The sequence below is a fragment of the Tamandua tetradactyla genome, chromosome 2, assembly GCF_023851605.1.
Source record: "Tamandua tetradactyla isolate mTamTet1 chromosome 2, mTamTet1.pri, whole genome shotgun sequence".
NCBI lineage: Eukaryota > Metazoa > Chordata > Mammalia > Pilosa > Myrmecophagidae > Tamandua > Tamandua tetradactyla.
The window spans coordinates 210425844-210441137 of record NC_135328.1 but is presented as its reverse complement, the minus strand read 5'-3'; the positions used below and the strand labels follow the sequence as shown (position 1 = coordinate 210441137).

Sequence of the window (15294 nt, the reverse complement as noted above, 5' to 3'; positions counted from 1 at the left end):
TGCCAGCAGCATGGTCATCTCTAAACTGGGGCTCCTGCCCTCCCAGGTCCAGCTTCTTCAGAACCCCACAACCCTCACTGACTACGCCTGTGTTTGACATCCAGTCGTCTCCATAGCAACCGACAGGGTGTCACAGACACAGGATTATGACTTCATAGCGTGGGGATTCCAGAGAAAAGGGTGGGAGGCGGTGCCCCCGCCCCTGAGCCCCTGAGCCACACTCACCAGGGGCCCTCTTCCTTCCCGCCCCGGCCCCCAGTTCGGCTTCTCCCGCTAGGCTGACACATTGAGGATGCGGAGGGGGGCCTGGGTATTCTTACAAGCCCCCCACCCCCATCGCCCCCACAGACCCTCGACTCGGAAACCCCAGCACGCTCAGCCCCGAGCGATGGAAATAAATCTTGCGCGCTGCGCCGGCGGGCGGGCGGGCGCGGAGCCCCGGGGTGGGGGCGGGCGGTCCCCACCAGGGCCCTAAGTCCCACCTTCCGAGGCGGCGCCTGGCGCCGGGGAGTGTCAGGAAGAGGAAGAGTGCGGCCAGAGGCGGTGCGCGGTGCGCGGCGCGCGGCGAGCAGGGGCCGGGCCAAGGCGAACGCCGCGCGGGCCACCATGGCCACGGACGAGCTGGCCACCAAGCTGAACCGGCGGCTGCAGATGGAGGGCGAGGGCGGCGGCGAGGCCCCCGAGCAGCCCGGGCTGAACGGCGCGGCGGCGGCGGGGGCGCCCGAAGAGGCGGCCGAGGCGCTGGGCAGCGCGGACGGCGAGCTGAGCGCCAAGCTGCTGCGGCGCGCAGACCTCAACCAGGGCATCGGCGAGCCCCAGTCGCCCAGCCGCCGCGTCTTCAACCCCTACACCGAGTTCAAGGAGTTCTCCAGGAAGCAGATCAAGGACATGGAGAAGATGTTCAAACAGTGAGTGCCCCGACCCGCCCCCGCCCTCCACCCCGGCCAGCCAGGGGACCCGGCCTCGGGCCGCGAACCCGCGATCTCCAGGCCACCCCGGCAGTCCTGCCGCCTGCCCAGCTCCGCTAAGGGCTGGGGACCCCCGCAGCCCCTTCTAAATAAACAGGAGCCCACCACCACCAGCACCACGCATGGGTCTGGGGACCACCCCCCGCCACCCTGTTAGTGACGCTTTCCGCAGCGTTCCCCACCTGCGCACCTGAACTGGGGACCCCCCACCCCACCCCTGCAACCTCCCTCCTCACTCCAGTTACTCCCGCTCCTGACCGCCCTCCCCCACCCCAGGCGGGTCAACACACACACACTTGCGGGCCCTGCACCCTGTGCCATGTACATACCTCTCTTCCGGGTCCTCCCATTTAGCTTAGCTCAGATCCCCCCAACATGGGCTCTGGATAGAGAACCCCCAAGCCCCTCTCTTGCCCGCCGGAAATTCGGGATCTAAGAGCAAACTGGTCAAAGACTCTTCAGCCCCTTCCACCCACCCTGTTAGCAGGGACCCCAATCCTTGCCCCTCCAGGGGTCTCCCTAGGGAGAGCCTCTCCCCCAGTCCCTGACCCCACCCTGCAGGTTTGTACACCCCACAACCGACCCTGCAGAGGTGAGTCTCGTCTGAGACTAGAACCCCTTCCTCCAGGCTGTGCCTCCCCTACCCACCCCACACGCCCAGCAGCTTTACCCTGCTTCTGGGGGAAGGCCCCATCTTTCCTTGCCACGCTGCACCTCTCCCTCCTGCTGCTTGCCCTTTCCCCCCACCCCACGGGGATCCCTGATGCCCCCACACACACTCCAATCAGAAGGGGGGCCTTCCTATCCAACTTGCCCAGCTGCTCACACTGCATGTTATTCTGTATAATTCCACACGCTGCGGTCTGCCCTCAAGCCTGTGTGTTCAGTGCCCCCCCCACCACCACCACAAAAAAAAAAGAGAGAGAGAAAAACTGTAGAGGGACATAGAGCAAAAGGGCTCCAGTTTCCCTTCTGGCCCATCCCCGGCTCCCCCGCCCCTCACCACCACCAGAGTTGGTCAGTCACACCCTCCCCAGCCAGGTTTGTGCCCAGCGCGAGGAGAAGGTGCCATCTCCCCTCCCCCATATCCGTCACCACCTCCTGCACCACTGCCCGGACCTGGAGGGAAACAGCCCAGGGCGCTGGCCTGGGGCGGTCCTGCATGCAGCTGACAGTGCCCAGACATCAAACAGGAAGTCTGGGAAGGGGCATTTTGCAACCCCATAGCTTGAGAAAAGCCCTCTTCCACTTCTCGGCGCTTGCTGCAGCTGCAGCCTCTGCATTTGGCCCCAGCATAGCAGAGGGGTTTTCAGTTCCCAGACCTGGGTGGCCGGGAGCCCCATATTTGTCCTACGTCAGCCTGAGGAATAAACTGATCACTCACTCAGGCTCTGAGTGGGAGTCCCAGGGCTCTAAGGCGCCTGCCTCTTGGACTCCAGGCTCATGGTTGGGAATCCTTCTAAAGTTTCTGCCCAGCCAGAGACTGACACAGTCGGGAGAAGAGGGCTTCCTGGGGGCTGGGACTGTCTGCTAGAGTTCGGCTTCCCTGGGGTAGTTCAGGAGAGATTGTTCAACTGCCGCAAAGATCCCCGTGTTACTAGTACCATGAGGAACCAGCTCTCCCATCTAATCTCCCGACAACGCCGTGACGCAGAATTGTTATCACCATCGTGCAGATGGGCACAAAGTCTGAGGCACGGGAAATTAAGTATCTTGCTGCACAGCTAGAAAATGATAGAGCCGGGATTTGAAGCCAGGTCAGTGACTCCAAAACCCATGCTCCTCCCTTTCGCAGCCCATTAGATTTCTGTGCCAGGCATCTGCTTCCTTGTTGGGAGCAAACACCCCTCCCCCCCACCCCCCCCACCCCCCACACACACACCCAACCAAGTTCATGGCTAATTTTCCACCTTGTGAACCTGCTGCTAGTTCCAGTTTTTACTTCCCCCCCCCGAGACCTCATTTTCTTGGATCTCCTCAACATCCCTGCCCATTCATCCCCAAACAAAAGATGGAGTTGTTTGGGGGTAACCCAGACACCCTAAAAGAGGAAGGGCTTAGTAGGAAGCAGTTTGCAAGGGAGCACTTGGCAAGGGGAATGGTCTTGAAACCACATTTGCAAAGCAAGCTTGCTTTTTACAGAAACTGTTTTTTGGTGTTGCTTTGACGGGGGTGGAGGGTACTTCGATGGAGATCAGAGGAACCTGAACTATCTCCTGGCACCATCACTGCTTGCTCTGGGGTGCTGGGAGGGGCGAGGGGGCAGGAAGGGGCCAGGAGCTGGACCTCTAGGGAAGGAAGTGCCGCCCGCGGGGGGCCCTGGCGAGGGTGGAAAGCTGCAGATTTTGTATTCAAGGAAACAAGGCTCCACTGTGCCAGCTGAGCCCTGCCCAGCCGAATCCCGGCTGTGAACAGCCAACAGACTGGCTCTCGTAGAGGACAAAATCCCCGTCCGGCTTCCGCTGTCCAAGTGGGGGCTACAGCCTCCTGGGTCCAAGCAGGGCTGGGGATCACAGCCAGGCCCCCAACTCCCGTGGCAGGGAGGAGGGGAAGCTGGCTCTCCTGGGAAGCCATCCAGCAGATCCGAGTCCAGGAGACTGGGCAGGTCAGAAGGAGAGCCAGAGCTAGGACACCTGGGTTTCTGTCTTGGCTTTGCCACGCAATTATCTAGTGACAGCCAGGTGGCCATCCACCCTTCCGGGGCCTCAGTCTGTCCATCTGTAAAAGGAGCACACTGTATCTGATGATTGCAAAGCGTCCTTCGGCTCTCACAGTCTTAATTTCTAAAGTGTTCTGAGCCCCTCTGGATGGCACAACCATGTTCCAGGATCTGGTTCATCCATCCGGTGTTCATTCAGCTGGTACTTCCACTGGAGGGGAAACGAGGTAGACAAGCTTTCTGCCATCGCTGAGCTCCTGCTTCCAACCATGCAGTCTCCATCTGGGAGATGACCTTGAGGCTGGATTCCAGCCCCTCTCCCCATTTTACAGAAGTGGAAACAGAGACCCAAAAAGGGGCAATGACTTGCTCAAGGTTACGGGGAAGTTTTCAGTGACTGTACCAGAGCATCTTTGTGCAGTGGGGATAGTGGTACCTGCTTCTCAGGGTGGGGCTTAGAGGAGATGACGCACAGAGAGTTCTGGCAGAATGCGGACACAAGGAGGCCTTGGGTGAAAGGCTCCTGCACTCTAAACCTAGGGCTCTCCTCCCCAGGCGGCCTCTGGCTGCATTCATCAACCTTAATCCCTGCATTTCTCCGTCCTTCTGCCCACCCATCCAGAGCTGTCTCTGGAACCCGCTAAGCAAGGGGTTAGGACCCAGAGATCCTCGACGGTGCCCTCCTTTGAGTTGGCCACAGCCAGGGTGGGCTCTGAGGGTTCTGTAAGCTGAGACCTGCCAGAAGGCTGGGCAGCCGTGTAATTCTGAGCCTGCCACGGAATCTGAGAAAGTTGCCCCAGTTCCCTGCCTTGCCCAGCCTGGCTGTCTCTATCTCCAGCCTAGTCCCCAGCCACTGCATCTCATGACCTCAACCAGGGAGGCAGGTTCCCTTTCCTGCTGGATGGCTTTTTCTTTCGCAAGCTCCTGAGGCCCGCCTGCTCTCCCCTCCTCTCCTGCTCTGCCTCCCAGCTATCTCTTCAGCCTCTTATCATTCCCAGCACCTTCCCCAGGGAGACCTTCCAGAAGACGGTGTGTGCAGGCAGTGGTTCAGGGCAGGGCAGTTGGAATCTGCAGCTTTGGGTTTCAGTCTCAGCTGTCGGGAACCCGGAGTAAGTCACTTAAATCTTTCTAAGCTGCAGTTCCTCACCATTGGGGTAGGGATAATAATAGTATCCACCCCACAGGGTCGGCTGTAGGTGCTTAATAAAGCACCGTCCCCACCGTGCCCAGTGCCAGGCCCCTTTATACACACTCTCCTGGGCTCCTTGCAGGGCCTGGCAGTACTCCTTGGGCTGGCCTGATATGCCTCGGGCTCTTGCTGACACCCCCCAACAGCCGCTGGCTGCCTCTACTGGCCGCCGTGGAGCTGCTGGGCCTGCCTCGCTGGCAGTTGCCACTTTGCACAAGGACCCTCCTTTTCTCCTACTTAGGAAAGGCTGTGAATGACAGCTGCATATGGCTTTGATGGACAGCAAAAGTGGGGAAACGGATTCATTGTCACTTAATTACATGGAAGGCAGGTGGCAAAAAGTGGGAAGAGCAAACACCAGCTCTGGAATGATATGAAACTGGGACAAGTCTGCCGGTCACGCAGAGCTGTGTGACGCTGGACGGGGTACTCAGATTCTCTGAGCCGCCATTTCCCCGGGGCTAAAGAACCTACTGATAAAGCACTGAGGATTAAGTTAAAAAAAAAAAAAAAAGTCTGCGGCTTAGTAAAGAGCCGATGGTAGTGTCTGCCCTGAGGAAGCTCTGTTATACGTGATAGATGGTGGTTTGGAGAAACACCCAGTTCCATTCGTAGGTTTGTTCATCCAACAGACATTATGTTTCAGCAATGCGGAAATTAATGAAGAATAAGCTGCCTGCTCTCAGGGGCTTAAAGCCTCATGGAAAACAGTTGAGTATAAGTGATCTTTGGAGTAGAGAGGATGAGCCTACAGGGCTAGAAATAGAAAGTTCCTTTCTTATTTTTCACTGGGGGGGCTGAAAGGTCTTACAGAAGACTCCACGAGGATGCACTCTCTGCAGCCAGCCCCCTGCCTCCAGGCCCTCTCCTTGTTAGCTGCTCAGTGCTGGGCAGTGAGGGCTTGTCCTGAAGGAGCCGTATATGTATTATTAGGGAATTGAATGCTATCCTCACACCACACAGTGAGATGGGGATTAGCTAGCATGATCCCCGTTTAACAGATGAGAAAATCAAGGCTCAAGGAGGTTGCCCAAGTTTATAGCAGGTGGCAGAGGCAGGATTAGAGCCAGGTCTGTCTTCAGGGAGCTTGCAAAGGCCACGTGAGAGCTTTCTCCTGCAGGGTCAGGGGCTCCCTGGGGGTAAACCCTCTGTGGGAGGTGGAGAGCTTGGGTCCTTGGGCCGACAGCAGCCAAGGGCCTGGCTCTGGGGAGACGCCCCACACCCCATCTCGGGGTCTAGAGCTGCGAGGGTTGGAAGTAGGTTTCCGACCTCAGTCCCCACTCTCTCTCCCTCCCACTTCCCCTCTGCATCTGAGTCACCTCCTCTCCCTCCCCTCTGGGGACTTCTGGTTCCCCTTTGACTGGCACTTCCCTGATGCCCACCGCGCCCAGTGCCCAGGCCAGCTGAGCCCGTCTCCAGCTGGAGCAGTCCCGGGGCTGGGAGATAAGGCCCTGCTGCCTGCGGTGGGGGCGGGAGGCCCTTTCTGCAAGGCCAGCCCAGCCACCAAGGAGGTGAGGTCACTTTACCACCTCAGCAGGGACAGTCGCCCCACCCTCCAGCCTCTGAGTTCCTTTCTCCTTGGCTGACTTCTCCCTTTCAGAGATAGCAGAGAGACAAGGGTTCGGCGCCAGACGAGCAGGCTAGACAAAAGCCAGGCCCAGCTCTTCTGAGCCGAGTCCAGGCCCAGCCTGCAGCCCTCCCCAGCACTTAGCTCCCCATCTGATTGTGAAGGGGCCACAGCCGGCCCCGCAGGCCTCCTCCATTCCAGGCACCTGGCCTCCGGGACACCTGTGCATCTAGTCTTCATGTTCTGTAAGATTATCATCAGCTGTTTTACAGATGAGGAAACCGGTTTTCAGAGAGGTTTGTGTGACTTGTCCAAAAATCACACAGCTAGTTAGGGGCAGAGAGCAGATTAGAACCTGAATCTGTCTGAGTCCAAGTCCCCCTGTACCCTCGTTACTCAAAGCAGCTTCAGCATCGCAGGGCGCAGATTGAAAATGCAGATGCCCAGGCCCCACTCCAGATCTGAGGGGTCAGAATCTGCATTTTGACATATTCTTCAGGTGGTTCGTGGGGCGTTAAAGTTTAAGAAGTGCTAGACCTTCCCATACCGTCTCCCCACCACTTGCTTAAATCACTCTTGCTAAATTGTCTGAGCTGTAAGGGGATAACAAGATGAATGGAGTGAAGATTAAATTAAACCATTCCAGGAAAACATTGGGTTATGTTAGGAATTCAATAAATGTTCTTCATAATCATTATCATAACAATTATTATTAAGAGCAGGCGGGGAAGGAGGCAGTGCTGGGGAAAGCTGGTGGGAAACCTGTTGCTGAGGCTGCGAGAGGAGGGAAATGCTCCCTCCTGGTCTGTGGCTCAGCACAAGGTGGCGGGGCTGATGTGGAGCCTGAAACCCCCCAGCAAAGGGCTGCTAGCTTAGAGACCCCTTGTAGACCCTGAGACTCCCTGTAAAGCCCTGGGGTTTGCTGTGTGCACAGCACACACACACTCTTTCTCCTCAGCTGACACAGGGCAACAGATCAAGTGTCAGATTCCACAGGTAGGGCTGGATGAGGTGAGCAGCTGGGCTTTCCCCACCTAAGTCAGGCAGCCCCGGGGGGCAGACGGGCACAGACGCCTGCCTGGCAGGATGGGTGCACAGCAGGACTCACCCAGCTGTTGGAATTTGGGCCAAGCAGGCAGGGCCAAGCTGGCTGTAACAGCAAGTCCTGATGTCCAGAACTTGCCTGCTCTAAGGGACCTGTTTTTCCCTTTTGCAGAACAGAGAATAGTGGGATAGGAGCCACTACTGGGGCTCCCCAAAACAAGGTGGAGGAAGACAGTGTGTTTGAGGCATGGGGGCTCCTGAGCCCCATAGCCAACACCCTCACAGCTGTCTGCCCTCCAAGGGACCCTCATGTCCAGAAGGGCCATCAGCAGAGGCCTGGGGTGGGAGTCAGGAGGAACAGAATTGGGATCCCCTGCACCTCAAACCAGCTGCTCCCCACCATCTCCCTGTGCAGCTGCATGACACTCTGCCTCATTCTGCCATCAGATGGCAGAGCACAGTTTAGGAAGGGAGGGAGGAGGGATCACGCCTGAGGAGCCACTTTGTAATGACAGTTCCAAAGTCACACTGAGCTGCCTTAGGGAGGCAGTGAGCCTCCCGTCCTCAGAGGTATTCATGAGACCAATCAGGGAAACTGCATTAGGAATTTGACCCTCATGAAGGGCTAGACCATTTGACTTCCAAGAATCCTTCCAACCCTGAAAGCTTTGGGACAAAGTGCTCGCCCAGTGCTCCAAAGGCTGGGTTCATATCCCAGCTGGATCTTTGTCCACCTGACCTTGGCCAGGTCACTTCTCCCGTGAGCCTCAGTCTCATATTAAATAGGGCTATTGCTGCCTGCTTCACGGGGTTCTGGTAGCTGATGGAAACCACTTGGCATGCTGCCTGGTCCACAGTAAGTGCTCAGCAAAGGGTGACTGCTAATAATAATAATGCGAAGTGGGGCAAGTGCTTGGTGCAGGGTTAAGGTGACAGTACTGCCCACTGTGGGGCCGGCCCCTCCCAACCCCAAGATCCCAGAGTTTAAGTGCCTGGGGGTGGCCAGGTGGGGCCGTGCTGGGCCCAAAGGGGCAGGCTCTGTCCGAGTGGCAGCGGCTGCTCCGCTTCCAAGGGGGGAGGGGAGAGGGTTTTGTCACCGGCATCCGGGGAGGCAGCTGCTGAGCCCTCCATGGTAAGAACTATTCAGGGGGAGGCGGGGAGGAATGCGGGCACGGTGCCAGGCGCCTCCCTCCGGGCGGGGGAAGACTACGAGCTCCCAGCCCGCGAGCTTTGTTGCCCTGCCGGCCAGATGGAGTGGGTCTTCCCGGGCAGGCCCCAGGCCAGCTCTCAGCCCAGCCTTCCCCGGCCCCTGCAAGCCCGAGAGGACAGGACCCTCCATGGGGCTGGGAAGAAGAGGGAGTGGGAAACTCTCCAGCTGGTGGGATCCGGCTGCCCGCCAGCTGTATGACCGTAGGCTGGTCACTGCCTCACACTGGGCCCTGGTTACCCCACATAACATGAAGCCAGTGGACCAGGCTAGCCGATGAGTCCTGTGTGCTGACCGCTCTTTCCGTGGGTCCTCTGAACGACCTGGAGCTCAGAAGAGAGATGGTGGAAGGGACAGGGAAGCAATCAGCCCCTGGGACCCCTCCCTCCCCCTGCCTGAGCTGCTGGGGCTTTGAATCAGGCCCAGTAGGGGAAGTAGTGGGGCAGTGTTGGAGGGACTTTGGAGTCATCTTGACTACTTCCTGCCTCCAGGCCAGTCTACAGCAAGCATCAGGATTTGTGCCTTTGGGAGAGGCCCATTGGTTTTTTAATAATCATTATTCTTAGCAGCAGCATTTTTATTTTATATGTGCAGGATACTTAACATACAGTATCTGGCACACAAAAAGGTCTCAATGTAACAGCCACTATTATAATAAAATCAATGGGTTTAAGCATCTACTGTGTTATATAGTTTATTCCATAATCTCATTTAATCCTTAATCCTGAAGGTAGATATTAACAATTTTTTATTATCATTATAGTTAACCTGTGTGACGTGCATATGATGGATGAGCTCTGTGCTGTCTTCCTAGACAGGCTCATTTAAAGCACTCTGCAGTCCTAGGAGATTGGTCCTTTTATCACCACACCACGCTGTGGATGGAGAAAGTCAGATTTGGAGTGATGGGTGACTTGGTCGGGGTCACCCAGCCAACAGGTGGTAGAGCTGGGGTGTGCACGCAGGCCAGCCTCACCAGAGTTCAAGGCCACCTTCAATCAGGCTAACCCCGGAGACTGGCTCATCCCCAGGGCACGTGGTGGGTGTCTGTCCCGGGAAGGGGGTGGGTCACCTCCCCCTGGAGGGAACCTTCCACCCCAGCACCTGGCCTCTCCCTGCCCTCTGTCACCTCCCCTCAGTGACTGATTTGCTGGCACTGCTGCCAGCCCCTGCGCTGCCCCCCTGGGGGCTGGAGCCTGTCCAAGGACGGAGCCCGCCCACTGTAATTGATAGGCCTTTGATTGATGCCGGCAGCCTTTCAAACTGTGGTTTGAGCTGCAGCCCAGCCAGGCCTGGGAGCTGCCAGAGACCAGGGGATCCGTAGCCCAAGTCTCCCGTCCACGTTTGGACATTTATCTGCACTTCCTCTGAAAGCAAGCCGCCCCTGGCTGCAGGAGAAACCCATGCGCTTGAGAAGTAAATAAGGTTGGGGCTCAGGGAGAGCAGACTTTGATGGGGGCTGAATCCCTGTCCCTCTGGCTGCTGGGGAAGTGCCCTCAACTCCTGTTCCTTTATTGATCACCTGGGGAAATAGGACGTTCCATCCAGGACTAGGGAGGGCATGGGGCTGTAAAGAGAATGTGGCTGGCACATAGTAGGATCTTAATAAGTATAATTCAATCTCATATGGTGGTGGTAGCTGCTAGGTACTGAGCAAGTTCCATGTCTGGGCGCTATGCTAGGTGCTTGGTGAATCTGAGCTCAGTCATCCTGAGGACAACCCCATGACACCCAGGTCTCAAGTCGACATAACTGACATTGGAGCTGGATGATGCTTTGCTGCAGGTCCCTCTCCTCTGCATTGTGGGATGTTCTCCCCACACCCCACTCCCACCCCCCAGGTCCCATAGCACCTCCCCCCTCCAGCACCCACTCCCACCCATGGCTTCCTGGTGGGGAGGAAGGCCTCAGTCCCTCGGGCTCCCTGCAGGCATCTCCAGCACCCCGTCTCTCCCGTGCTGCATCACTTCCAACCACTGATTCACTTGCTCACGCACTATTTAAATCCCTCACACAAATATTCCCCCAAGGCACTCTGGGCAGACTGTCTGTGTGTGCTGGTGGCCCCGGGGCACCCGGGGGTGGGGCTGGGTGGGGGGCTAGGTCCAGAACAGATGCATGGGCTTGTGAGCACAGACCTGGGGTGGGAGCCACCTCCTTCCTTCACCGCTGTGTAACCTTGAGCAGTTCGCTTAACGTCTCTGAGCCTCTTTTGTAAAACAAGGTTATTATGAGGATTAAGTAAAATAAAGTGTGTGAAGTTCACAGCATAACGTGGTTGCTATTAGATGACCAACGTCAGGCAAAGCTTGCATATAGCTAGAAGCAAGGAGGGAGCCAGGATCCTACAGAAGATCCAGGAATGAGATGTGTGTTCATGTCAGATCTCCAAGTGCCCAGGACCGAAGTTTCTGGATCTCACCCCTCTAGGTCACACTGCTGTGACCAGTACTGTCACCCTGCCAGCCTGAGGCCTTGGGGATTGCCTAAGGCTTCTTTGGGCATTTTACCAACCCTAAGACCACCCTCCCCAACCCACCCTGGATGTCCCTCCCCAGCTGTACCGAGAGAGCCAGCTGTTTGGTTGGCCTGATAGGCAGGGTCTGGCCAGGCTGTGCAAACACCGCCCTCACACCCTCCTCCACCAGGATTTGTCTTCCGGGCCCCAGTGAGAACCTGTCCAGCCAGGGGACGGGGCCTTGGCCACCACGCACCCAAGCTCCAGCCACAAGGAAGCCAGTCAAGAGAGACACTCAGAAACAGGCCCCCGCTTTCCCTCTCTCTTCCAGGCAGTTGGGGACAGAAAAAATAAGTGAAGTAGGCATTGTTATCACGTAACCACTGTGCAAGTTCCTCCCCACCCCCAGCCCTGGCTCCCAGCTGTCTCCCGCCTCTCCCTGAAGGCATCCTGCACTCCTTGCTCCCTTCCCACCTCCTGCTCTTTTATCCTGGGAAGCCGGGAGCGGGTGCCCCTCCTGGTACAGGTGGGCAGGATTCTGCCTGTCCTGAAGCGCACATATTCATAGTCCCGCCTCCCTCCTGAACCGTGCCCTCATCGAAGGCAGCGACCCTGGCTTAGACTCCCTTTCATTCATTCATGCAGCATTCATTCAACATTTACTAAGCACCTACTGTGCACTAGGTACCCCCATCCCAGGACCTAGCACAAGCTCTAGCACGAAGACTCCGGGAGTGGAGAGTGCTGAGCCAGACAAGCGAGTTAGCACATGGGGAGGGGCCGCCTTTCACTTCCACATCGCTCCTCCCTACCAGTGGTTCTCAAAGGGGCGATAATTTTGCCCCTCAAAGGACATTCGGTTGTGGTTGTCATAACTCAGAGTGGGTGGGCAAGGACCAGGAATGCTGCTAAACATCCTACAATGCACAGGACAGCACCTCCACAACAAAGAATTATCACCCAGGGCAGGACAAGGGGTTGGGCAGGGATGTCCCTCGAGTGCCCGTGGAGATGCTGGTTTGTCAGCAGATCCTGAGGATGGCCATTGGGTACCAACATCACTTCCCCCTCCAACCTTCACCCCCACGGTATTGTGAATTCTTTCTGCTTGTTCATGTTTCCTTCAGTACAGGGAGCCTGTGATTTCTGCTTCCTCATGCAGCAGCTTGTCCGAGAGCTAGCCAGACAGGTAGTGAGTTCCCCATCATCAGAAGTAAACAAACAGGAGCTGGGCTTCATGTTGAGGCACCACCTGGACTGATGCCCCTTCCAGCTAGGATCAGATGATATGGCTGCAGGGAGGTGCCCCCAGGTTCCTTGCACTCCTGCTTGTGACCGCTTTCCCTGGTCAGGTGTGAGGTGTGCCAGGGCTGTCCTTAGACCCTCTGTCTTTGCATCCACAGGTATGATGCCGGGCGGGATGGCTTCATCGACCTGATGGAGCTGAAGCTCATGATGGAGAAACTTGGGGCCCCTCAGACCCACCTGGGCCTGAAAAACATGATCAAGGAGGTGGATGAGGACTTTGACAGCAAGCTCAGCTTCCGGGAGGTAAGCCCCGCCTCCCCAGCTCCCTGCCCATGGTGGGCTAGACTTGGGAGGGACCTTGTGATGGTTCCCTCAGCTTTTTAATGGGTGATACCCAGCCCGGTGAGGCTTAGGTGGGCATCCAATAGCAATGAGCTGCCCTGGGGAGAAGGAGGGGTATCAGCTGCAGTCTTAGAGAAGCATTTATTGAGTGACTACTGTGTGCCTGGCTCTGTGCAAGTTCTGGGCTACAGAGGAAGCTACTGCGTCCAAGGGTCCTGGAGTATAGAGGGGAAGACTTGTAAAGAGTGAAAGAGCTCCCTACGTATGCAAAATAAAACTAAATTTGGCCAAAAAAAAAAAATAGTGAAGAGGTCAGGAGAAGCAGTGAGGACAGATGAGGGCAGGGGCATGGGGGCAGGTGTGGATCTCATGGCCTGGACACAGGAGCCAGGAGCCTGGTGTACTAAGGAGGAAATGGAGACTCTACACCAGTAAGTGAGGGTCCTGGGCTCCGGCACCACAGGGTAAAATGTGGAGGGCAGCGTCTTGGGAGTTGGGGCTGGGAGAGTAAGCAGGCAGCTTAAAGGAGGCAGAGAAAGAGAAAGCGGCAGGCGTTCCTGGTGGGGGGAGGGGGGTCCAGTTGTGGGGGGAGGGTTGGGCAGGACAGGATGCCTGTCTGGAATCAGACAAGAGGACACAAGTTCAAATCCCCATTCTGTCACTTTCTGGTGTGGAGATTTTGGGCAAAGTTTTTCCCATCTTGGAGCCTTCCTCATCTGCAAAATGGGCACAACAGCAGTCCGTTTAGTTCTCAGTGAGTGGAATTATTAGAGGGGACCGGTTGGGGAGCTGTGGGAGACCGAGGTAAGGAGCAGGTTGAGGCCATGCCCCGGAGGGTAGGCGCTGGGTCACCTCCCATTGGACAGACAGGCAAGGAGGCCCCCTGGGGGCCTGTTCCAGCAGAGGCCTGAGGCCGGGGCCTGGTGAGTTGGAGACCCTGGTGCCTCCCGGCCCCTCACCTGACGGGCCTGCGTGTCCCCCCCCCCCCCCCCCCCGCCCTCGCAGTTCCTCCTGATTTTCCGCAAGGCGGCGGCCGGGGAGCTGCAGGAGGACAGCGGGCTCTGCGTGCTGGCCCGCCTCTCCGAGATCGACGTCTCCACCGAGGGCGTCAAGGGGGCCAAGAGCTTCTTCGAGGCCAAGGTGATGAGTGAGAGGACTAGACAGAGCTGGGGTGGGGGGACCCCAACGCGAGCCCCAGGGTTAGCGCTTCCCCTTCCTGACCCTGCGGAGGCTGTGGACAGGATGTGGGCAGCTGACACCCTGCCTGGGCGGGCAGAGGCCCAAGGGGCCGCCCCTTTCTTGCCTTGCCAGGGGGTGGGTGAGGGGTGTGTACTTCCAAAGAGGAGCAGGGACCACCTTGAGCTGTCCACCCCTCCCTGGCCACCCGGCCACCACCCCAGAGGTCTGGGCTTTAGGAGAGAAGCCCCAGCCACTGAAGTGGCTCCCCAGGGCCCCTCTGAGGCAGCAGCCCAGCCCGCCCCGGCCTGGAGGAAGCAGGATGCCCCAGCGGCCACCTGCCCACACAGCTCCCTCTGCTTCAGGTGCAGGCTCAGGTGGAGAGGATAAGCACGGTCTCCTGGATCCTGCCCACCTGTCCCCGCCTGTCCTTGCTCTTCCTCTCCCTGTGCTAAGAACGTCCCTTCCAGAGGTCACCTCCCACCCATCAGGCATTCATAGAACGAACACATCGGGGTCCCTCGGTGGGTGTGCTATGGGCCCCCCAGGGCAGGAAACATTATGATGACAAGGGTAATAAGAGTATCAGTCACTGCTCTCCTGGGACCCTCATTCCAGATCAGCCACTGAACACGCTTGTCCCTCAATCCTCCAACAACCCACGTGGTCAGTCAGCAGGTGCCGGGCTCTGGATGCAGAAACTGAGGCTCAGGCAGGCGAACGGCGTGCGTCGCCAGCTGGGGTCCCCAGGCCCTCTCCAGCCCTGACTGCCAGGCCCTTGCCCCCATCACCACCACCCCCAGGTCCAGGCCATCAACGTGTCCAGCCGCTTCGAGGAGGAGATCAAAGCGGAGCAGGAGGAGAGGAAGAAGCAGGCGGAGGAGATGAAGCAGCGGAAGGCTGCCTTCAAGGAGCTGCAGTCCGCCTTCAAGTAGCAGGGGGCAGGGACCGCGGCCTGACCACAAGGCCCTGTCCCCGCCCCCAGCCCGGCCGGCCAGGGTGGGCAGATCCTGGAAGCTGAGCCCAAGCCCTCGGCTCCCCCTGGGAAGGGACCACTTCTGGAAACCTGGTGTCTGTGAAGGGAGCAGGCAAGGGCCCGGGCTCCTCCCCGCCATCCCCGAGGCCGCTGCACCAGCGCTCGCTGCCCCCCCCCCCCCCCCCCGGCCGCCCCATGTCCGCGCCGCGCCGCGCCCCCGCCCCCGCCTGCACCCGGCCATCGGTCCCTCGCTGCCCCCGCCCCACCCCCTGCCCTGCAGTCTCCCCTGCCCCTGGGACCCCGAGACCCCTCTCTAGAGCTCGGACGGGGGGCTCCGGCGAGCAGCGAAGATGCTGGGTGGAGCGGACCCAGGGGCCTCTCAGAGGCCGCCCCCAGCCCTGCCTGGGCGAGCGCGTGGCGAGTTTGGGGGGGTGCGGGATTCCACCTCGGTGAAGGGACC

General features: G+C 58.3%; 1 protein-coding gene across 2 annotated transcripts; it reads left to right on the top strand.

Moving 5' to 3' along the window:
* The first annotated feature begins 522 nt into the window (after nucleotides 1–522).
* EFHD2 (EF-hand domain family member D2) lies at nucleotides 523–15010 on the top strand. 2 transcript variants are annotated; one of them, XM_077151202.1, is made up of 4 exons: nucleotides 523–908; nucleotides 12496–12643; nucleotides 13688–13822; nucleotides 14662–15010. In XM_077151202.1, exons 1-4 carry the CDS (start codon nucleotides 607–609, stop codon nucleotides 14791–14793), a joined length of 717 nt encoding a protein of 238 aa, XP_077007317.1. In that variant the 5' UTR covers nucleotides 523–606; the 3' UTR covers nucleotides 14794–15010. The 2 variants fall into 2 exon arrangements, with proteins under 2 accessions (XP_077007317.1, XP_077007318.1); XM_077151203.1 differs by lacking the exon at nucleotides 523–908 and adding an exon at nucleotides 8648–9673.
* Nucleotides 15011–15294: the final 284 nt, after the last annotated feature.

Excerpts from the sequence above, each read along its gene's own strand:
- EFHD2 (XM_077151202.1), top strand. The coding sequence starts at position 607 with ATGGCCACGGACGAGCTGGCCACCAAGCTGAACCGGCGGCTGCAGATG. Across the intron at positions 12,644-13,687 it reads GCAAGCTCAGCTTCCGGGAG|TTCCTCCTGATTTTCCGCAA; the intron begins GTAAGCCCCGCC and ends CCGCCCTCGCAG. Across the intron at positions 13,823-14,661 it reads AGAGCTTCTTCGAGGCCAAG|GTCCAGGCCATCAACGTGTC; the intron begins GTGATGAGTGAG and ends CACCACCCCCAG.